General features: G+C 36.5%; 1 protein-coding gene across 1 annotated transcript; it reads left to right on the forward strand.

Annotated features, from left to right (window-relative positions):
• The first annotated feature begins 2,996 nt into the window (after positions 1-2,996).
• On the forward strand, positions 2,997-8,501 carry mrps16 (mitochondrial ribosomal protein S16). Its single transcript, XM_074643894.1, has 4 exons — positions 2,997-3,198; positions 5,010-5,040; positions 6,386-6,652; positions 8,079-8,501. Exons 1-4 carry the CDS (start codon positions 3,016-3,018, stop codon positions 8,207-8,209), a joined length of 612 nt encoding a protein of 203 aa, XP_074499995.1. The 5' UTR covers positions 2,997-3,015; the 3' UTR covers positions 8,210-8,501.
• Positions 8,502-9,126: the final 625 nt, after the last annotated feature.

Raw genomic sequence — 9,126 nt, forward strand, 5'->3', positions numbered from 1 at the left:
AACCAAGTGTTTTGTGTTATTTTGTTCGTTTGGTTGCTGAAATTATTTCTGTGACAAACTGAACTGACAAAAATATTAAAAAAAATCAATTATATTAGATTTAAATACTGTGTGCTAGGAAGTACTTGCTGGCATTTTGTCTTTAGTATACTTCATGTTTCCCTTAAAATATGGTAAAATCATTTGCAATAACTGCTACAGAGATCTGTAATAATAGTTCATAATTAGAGAGAGAGGTAAATAGATAAGTTAGTGAGACTACATTACAAAAGAAATTGTAATGTACAAGGTGGCAACCATGTTGAAAGCTTTTCAAATACATTTGATTGAATAAGAGTTTAATCAATTAAATGAAAAACAAGATTATATCAATTTTTATAAAGACAACAACATTTTATAAATTTTCTTAGGTAATGCCTCTTTTATCTGTTTGTAAGTCATAACTGGCTTTATGTATGAGGAGTCACGCAGGGACAGAAGGATATTTTCAGAATTACAAACGAGGGCCTATCTCTTTTGTGTGTCTTCAGTGACCTCTCCTCGCAGAAACCCATGTGTTTGTCACACACACACTGAAAAACAAGCTTTGCACAACAGGAGTGTGAAATCACCATGTTCCAAGGCTGGGGGGGTAGTTGGGCTCCCAGTGGGCAGAAATCTCTGTGCACTCAGACGACATCAGGCAAAGCAATGACCCCTGAATTCATGAACGCTCTCAGGAAATCAGTGTTTCATCTCCGCTGGGGTCAACAGTGGAAACTGATTTAAAACTCAATGCGTTGCTGATGTAAGACACAAAATACATGTAGAATAGAAATGACATAAAAGAGAGAGTGGGAAAGATCACCTGACAGCACAGTTGTAACCAGAGAGCCTATAATCTCCAGCGACAGATCATGATATTTACAAAGTCATAATTATAAAGGTAACAGCTGGTTTTGTTATTTTATTGTGTTATTACCATGCTTATGATATTATCTTTGTACCAGCTCAAAGACCTTTACTAAAATGCAAAACTGTATTATTCATGTATTTAAAGCATTGCATTTAGGAAAAGCTATATTTGAGTACATTTACATAATCACATATTTTAAGTATTTAGCTGCATTCATAGCTAATGCATGCAACCACTGAGACCTACTACGAGTGCAATAGTAGAAAAATATTAAGAGGCACTGAAATAAGGGTTTTACTTATCAACAAAAGCAGAGGTATAATTAAATTTCCATTGCATTTACTGAAAGACTGCACTGAAGTGATGTGATTTTAGCATTTTTGTTTGCTGTTTTTACACATTCCACTCAAAGATATTCAGTTTACTGTCACAGAGGAGTAAAGAAACCAGAACAATTTTTCTTTCAAAATCACTCAGACCAATTAATTGATTATTAAAATAGCTGGCGATTAATTTAACAGTTGACAACTAATCGATTAATTGTTGCGGCTCTAGGGTAATACATTGTATAAATACTGCACTTTTTACTCCACTACATTTATCTGACAGCTGTAGTTACTAGTTTAAGATTTGACATACAAAACATAGGATCTGTTTACAAGATAGCAGCATATAAAGTAGTTTAAATTCGCTCCACCACAACCTGCTAAACGATTAAAATGCTGCTTAATATAGGCCTACCAATAATAATAATAATAATAATAATAATGATAATAATAATAATACAATAATATAATGTAGTAGCAGCCATATAAAATATTAGCCGATGACACTCAAAAGGGGAAATTCTGAATAATGAGAAGGCCTACTTTTACTTTTGATAAGTACATTTAGCTGATGGCTACTGGTGTACTTTTACTTTAAAGTTTGAATGCAGGACTTTTACATGTAAGATATTTTAGGATTTTTACAGTGTGTTATAACAAATGCTTACTTAAGAATCTGAGTACTTCAACCACCTCTGACCAAAAATTATTATACATTATATAACCAAAGCATAAGATCTTGAATGTAATGAGAAAAAAAGTTGTAATATTACGAGAATAGATAGATAGATAGATAGATACTTTATTGTCATTGTCATTGAAAACAACGAAAAACAGTTTAGCAGCTCTTTGCAGTGAAAAACAAACATTAAAACATTCAGTCACAAGTAGAACAATAAATAAGTGGATCATCATCATAAAGTGCAAATTATGGTTCAGCAGCTAGTGTCCTCAGCCTTTGGGGGGGGGGGGGTTCCACACACTTGACAGCCTGTGGGTAAAAGCTGTTTCGTAGTCTGTTGGTGTGTGTTTTAATTGTCCTGTATCTCCTTCCGGAGAGAAGGGGAGCAAACAGTACATGTCCAGGGTGGGTGGGGTCTTTGGAGATACAGCTGACTTTCTTACAGAGCCGACCAGTGTATAGGTCACTGAGGGGGGGTAATGTGGTCCCAATCACTTTTTCCGCCATCCTCACCACCCGCTGCAGGTCCCTCCTGTTCTCCACTAACATAAGTCGTAATATTATGAGAATAAAGTCATAACTTTGCGAGAAAGAAAGTTGGAATATTACGAGAAAAAAATAAAATACCAGGTAATATTAAATTTTATAATATTATGACTTTATTCTCTTAAACTTCTGACTTTATTCTCATAATATTACGACTTATTTTTCTCGTAAACCTATTACTTTTTTCTCGTACTATTATGACTTTATTCTCAAAATCTCTTATTTTATTTTTTTACAGTGTGTTATAACAAATTTTACTTAAGAATCTGAGTACTTCTACCACCTCTGAACCAAAAATGATTATACATTATAAAACCAAAGCATAAGGTCTTGAATGTAAAGTCAATGAGTGATGGCATATTTTTATAATTAAAAACAAACAAACATAATAATAAAAAAAAAATTCAATTTTTTCGAGGCTGACAAAAAAATTGTTTTAATGTGTCCGAAAAAATATTCCAGACTGAAGCATAAACTTTAACAGTGCAAAGTATTGCAGGCCTTCAGTTTCCCTGTGGTTCAGTGGAGAGCAGGGCAACATCGCCATCTAGCGTCACGGTGACGCAATGACGCAGAGGTCGTCACTACGTCACTTCCTGTTCAAACATGGCCGTGCGCTGACAAATGTCACATTGCTTCTGCTGCTGAAACATTCAGTTATTAACGTTCATTATATCATCTGTACGGCGAATATAGAGGAGGCCACATCTGGGAAGACTTTAGCTTTAGTTCGTTTAACATCCTACGAGGTATTTCGCTCATTTATTGCTCATTTTAACCCGTAACGTAACGTCAAACAGGAGCTGCTCTTCACTGTTACTGTTAGCAACAGCTGCATAGCAACATGCTACTGCCATTCGATGATGTGTTCAGGGGTCATCGGATATATAATGCATGTGTGACAGTAGAGACTCTAGAAAGAAAGCTACTTATGAAATGCACTTTTTGTTCTATTGTCCTCCAGGCTATATCACAATCTTAGATACAGGCCTTTCCTTAACATGTCTGCAGACTGTCCTGATTTGTCTTCTATGTCTGATGATGAATGTCACTGCAGTACCTGTTGACAAGGTGTCTCACCTGGCTCGGGTTGTGTTCAATTAAATAATGTATGTGTTAGATTTCTAAATACTCCTGTTGGTTTACAAAGCACTAAATGGTTTAGGGCCAAAATACATGTCTGATCTTCTGCTGTGTTATGAACCATCCAGACCTCTCAGGTCATCTGGATCAGGTCTGCTTAGTGTCCCCAGAGTCACAACTAAACATGCAGAAGAAGCAGCGTTCAGTTTTTATGCACCAAATATCTGGAACAAGCTCCCAGAAACCTGCAGGACCAACTCCAACTCTGAGTTCTTTTAAATCAAAGCTTCAAACTTTCCTGTTTGCTGCTGCCTTTTATTAACCCAGATAATGATCTTATACTGCACTAGAGCTTCTACTCTTGTGTGTTATTCTCTATTTTAGCTTCTATCCTAGCTTTTATTTCTAGCTTGTTTTTATTTTCTAATCTTTAATGTTTTTATGTTTTTACAAATGTTTTAATTATGTCTTGATGTTCTTTTGCACTTTGTCGCAATGTTCTTGAATGTTAATGTAAAGCACTTTGAATTGCCCTGTTGCTGAAATGTGCTCTACAAATAAAGCTGCCTTGCCTTGATGTGTTAAAGGCACAGTCTGTGACTCAGATGTACCTCTAAGTTATGTTCATAGCTGTAAGGCAGGGGTCAGCAACCTTTACTCTCAAAAGAGATATTTTAGGCAAAAAAAATAAAATAATAATCTGTCTAGAGCCGCAAAACATTTGAGCATTGTAATGAAGGTAACACAGTTTATAGTCTAAGTATATAGTATACAAGTCTAATGCAGTTAGGGCTCAAGTGCAAATGTACTACGGAGTATTAGGGCCACATTGAGGGAAAAAAATCTTAATATTACGAGAATAAAGTTATAACTTTATGAGAAAAATAGAAAATAACACGTAAAATTACTACTTTATAATATTATGACTTTATTCTCATACTATGACTTTTTTCAGGTAAACCTTTGACTTTATTTTCGTAATATTACGACTTTATTCTTGAAATTTCAGATTTTTTTTTTCCTTAATGTGGCCCTAATACTCTATGGTACCGTCATACAATCGACCTACAACAATGATAAATACAAAAGAAAATGTAAACAAAAAAACAGTTATTCATTTCCATTTTGAAACATCCACAGGGAGCCACTGTAGAGGAGCTAAAGAGAGGCGTGTGGCTCCGGAGCCGCAGGTTGCTGACCCCTGCTCTAAATTATGTTTATAGCTGTAATGCCTAAGGAGATAGATTGTGTTCATATTTGCGTTGACATTGTTTGACTTTATTTAACATGCATTGAAGTGTATTATATATATATTTTTTTCTCTCATCATGTTATTGCTCCTGCTTTTTCATGTTTGTAGTGTCTTGTAAGCCCATATGGGCTGGGCACCTTTTGGTGCATGACGCTTTGAAAAATAAATGACTGATTTACTACTTGTATACACTTTGGTTTGAATGTGACTTTTTGTTTGTTGCAGGATAATCCAGCCAACACCATGGTTCATTTATGTGAGTATACTGTGTGAACACAACAGGCACATCTGGACTTTTTTGATGTTTTTGTTCTTGTAGCAGCATGGACTGGGGCAGAGTTTTAGCAAGACAAGTAAATCTAACATCTAGAGTATGTGTAGTCACACGTTTCACATTTATTTTGTAAGAAGTATTACATTTAGCATAAGCAGCTCTACAGCTTCCTCACGTAACTATTGCTGCTTCCTCAGCAGCAAACAGAATTAGCTTCTCATATTGGATTTACTGTAGGCGTATTGTAGAGTAAAGTAATGTGAAGTTTATCAATATGACTGTAAGGCTACAACTAACAATTTGTCTCCATTATCGATTGATTGAGTTGCTTAATCTATGAATTGCCAAATATAGTGAAAATGCCCATCACAAGTTCAGACACCTCAACGTCACATCTGGAAATGTCTTCTTTTTTTTTTAATCCTACCAACACTTCCAATCACAAAGATATGCAATTAGCAATAATATAAAACTTTTAAAGGAGCAAATCTATACATTTGAGAAGAATATTTGCTATTTTTGCTTGATTAAGTAATTGGTTAAATTATTATTGATTCATTTTCTGTCAGTCTATAAATCAACTCAAATTGTTTTTGACACAATATGAATTTATAATATACATATACATTCAGTTGCCACATTAATAAGTACATCTAGCTAAAACAAATGTGGTCTAACACAACAATCCTGCAATAAATAGTTTTTAATTAAACAGTTTTAGAGAGGTGCTGATTTTTAGAAGAGGGCAGTTTCAGGTGCTTTTGTTTTGATTTGTATTGCTGTATACTGAGAGATGTTTCTTACATTCTGTCCACCCCATTCACATCAGTAATGGTAGACTAAATAATAGAACCTCTCTAAAACAGTGTTAACAAAAACTGAACATCATAAAGCTAGGATGTAGACTGCAGTAGTAGTTATGTGTACGTAATAAACTGGCAACAGAGTGTATGTGTAGCACCTTTTATAGAGCAGATGTCACAAAGGGTTTTACAATAAGAGAAAAGCAGTTTAAGATAATACATAAAACACTAAACAAAAGCAAGCAGTGAACATTTCACTACTGCTCCTCCCCTCACTTCTCTTCCCTCCATCTTGTTCAAGAAAGTAACAGCATGGTAGATGTGGGAAACATAAGTAAGATGTCAAGCTGTGCTTTACACAAGATTTCCTGATATGAAATATGCTTTACAGTAAATTACTTAAACAAGGTGGTTAAGGCCTCTGACGGTACAGCCTTTACTGCAAAATGTGCATTATCCACATACAAGAAACTCATTTAAATTTTTTCTTTGACCATGTTTACTGTGCTCATTTCCTTCTACAGCATCACTCCTGCTAAAGAAGTACCACGGGGGTTACGTCGTCATCCGATTGGCTCTTGCAGGACACAAACAAGCCAACAGACCCTTTTATCGCATTGTGGCAGCTTACAACAAAAGGGCAAGAGATGGTAAATATTTAGAGCAGCTGGGTTCCTACGACCCCCTACCGAACACCTACAACGAGAAACTTGTCAGCTTCAACTTCGACCGGATCAAGTACTGGATCGGCTGTGGCGCACACCCTACAAAGCCAGTGGCCAAACTTCTAGGTGTGTATTCATTACATGTTCTATTAAAGTGGATCAACATTGCACAATGTTATTGTCTGCCTTACCAAAGAATTGCGCTGCTCATAGTGATTTGTTTAGTCAAGGAGGTCCATCCATAACTTTTATGAGCACCCACACCTTTTAGACAATATTCATCTGTAGATATACTTCTCTGTGTTGACTATTCTTTGAAATCTTGTTTTCTATATTATCTGCTACCATAAATGATGACTGCTTGTACAATTATGTGTTCACACCGTGCCCTCAAGCACCTCATCCATGCCCTCTGGGATTGCAATTTGAGGGTTACCCTCTAGACACGACTGCGCTAGTCTCTGGCCAGCAGTAGTCGGAATCACTTCACCGGATGTGTGTCTCAAACATTGGGCAACTTCGGGGTCTGAAAAGTGAAGCCAATGCTGAAGCGCCTTTAACTTGAATTCTTTCCTTGCCTTTAACAGCCAGCAGGGGACGACTCCTCTGGTTACAAAAAGAAGTCTGATTGTATAGAAGTCTATGAGAAAATGAGCCTACTTCTCACTTGATTTATTACCTCAGTAAACATTATAAACATGAGTTTATGGTCTCAATCATTAGTTTCAAGTCTTCTTCAATACAGCATGATGTTCATTTAGTAAATTATGGTCCCATTTAGAGTCAAATAGACCATAAAGCAGGGGATGCTTTAGGGCGTGTCTACCTTGTGATTGACAGGTCGCTACCACGGCGTTGTCCAAACTGGGAGTTTTCCATGTTTTAGTCTTAGTACTTTAACCCTTTCACAGTGTGTTTTCAGTTCATGAAGGTATAACCTTTTTGGTCTCCTAAAAATGTCTTACTCAGCGATGGCCAAAAATCAAGATGGCGACGGCTGAAATGCCGAACTTGAGGCTATAAAACAGTAGTCCACAAACCAATGGGTGACATCACGAATACTACGTTCACTTCTTATATAGTCTATGATCTCAAATACTGCCCCGATAACCCAGCTACACACGGACCACAGAGAGATGAGCCTAGGCTGTTCAGGTCGGGTAGAATCTAACGTTATGTTATCTCTCTTGATCCAGTTCTTTAGCTTGCTTCCACAGCTGTAGAAGGCTGTTGTTTGCATGCCAATATGTTTCATATGTGGCAACGGGGTGTTGGATCACACCGGCCAAAACAACAGACGTTCCGGACCGGAATGGAAATTTCCAAGGAGAACATACTGACTGCAGTGTTGTCGGAGAAGCCAGTATTTAAATTACCTTAATCTCTGATCACATATCATGGTCATTTTATGATTTATTACAGTAAATATATTACATATTGGTCCTTTAAGTATCAGCTTCAAAAGATTTTGGCAACTGCAGGCAATGTCTCTGCAATAGTTTGTTGGAAAAGCTTGTAGTGAAAGATATTGTCCTACTCTCTCTTTCTGCAGGGTTGGCAGGATTTTTCCCTCTGCACCCGATGACGATAACAGAGGCAGAACGTCGAAGAGCCCAAACGGAGCTGACAGCAACAGGAACAGAAGATGATCTGCAGGAGGCACAGAAGGAGGCTGAAGTGTGATCATTAAAGCTGTGGACTATGTGTGACTGTCCAGTACAAAAGGAGGTCACAGTTATACAGTATAGAAGGAACTGATTGATTTGTTTCCTAACTTGTTGGGTGGACTGCTCTTACTGTAGCAGCGTCAGATATGGCATATTGTAGTTCTAGTTGCTTTTAATAGCAGCTATGGACACTTCTCTGATTCTCGATAAACTCAATAGCTTCAGGTTATGTTTTTGAGAGTGTAGTGCCATAACAGGCAGTTTGTATTTACTGTTTTATTTGACTTAAATAAAGTATTTCAATATTATTGCATTTGGTTGCGGTTAAGGCTTTTTCAGACCTTTACAGACAGTTAGTTTGCTTTACTTTGAACCTGACTCGTGAACTGCTATATCTATAAGTGCTATCGTTTCTTTTGTCTGTCTTCTTTCTTTTTTTGGCCTGCATATATTTAAATGTGCACGCATGAATCAATAGTGAACGTCAGTAATGTCAAACACAAGAAAAGAAAGAAATCAGAAGTGGGTGGGTTTGCTGATACGAATACTTAGTTCCTTATTGGCTCATTAGCAAATTCTCCACCTGTATGCTGAACTGTGTGTTATGGAAACCTTTGTAAACTAGAAACTTACTGTTCACTTACAGAAGTCACGTAATGTTCAACAACATTTTTGGAATCATGATACAGTAATTCATGTTTTTACTGTTTCAAAGGAAACAAAGCTGAGTGCCATTTTTTTTTTTCTCATTAGAGTCAACATTTACAGACCAAGTTCAGGTACCATCAATCATGTTGTAAGCTCTAACTTGTATTGATGACCACCAAAATGCACAATAAATCATACACAGTAAATAATCGGTTTCAGAAAAAATTTGACCTGATTACGTTAGAAAAAAGGAACGGTAATATCATACTGATCTCTCTAAAACAT

The sequence above is a fragment of the Sebastes fasciatus genome, chromosome 1 (genome assembly GCF_043250625.1).
Source record: "Sebastes fasciatus isolate fSebFas1 chromosome 1, fSebFas1.pri, whole genome shotgun sequence".
NCBI lineage: Eukaryota > Metazoa > Chordata > Actinopteri > Perciformes > Sebastidae > Sebastes > Sebastes fasciatus.

What these genes read in the sequence shown, in the direction of transcription:
- mrps16 (XM_074643894.1), top strand. Translation starts at nt 3,016, where the DNA reads ATGACGCAGAGGTCGTCACTACGTCACTTCCTGTTCAAACATGGCCGT. An exon ending in TTCGTTTAACATCCTACGAG is followed by an intron (nt 3,199 to 5,009) that starts GTATTTCGCTCA and finishes TGTTTGTTGCAG; the next exon opens with GATAATCCAGCCAACACCAT. An exon ending in CAACACCATGGTTCATTTAT is followed by an intron (nt 5,041 to 6,385) that starts GTGAGTATACTG and finishes TTCCTTCTACAG; the next exon opens with CATCACTCCTGCTAAAGAAG.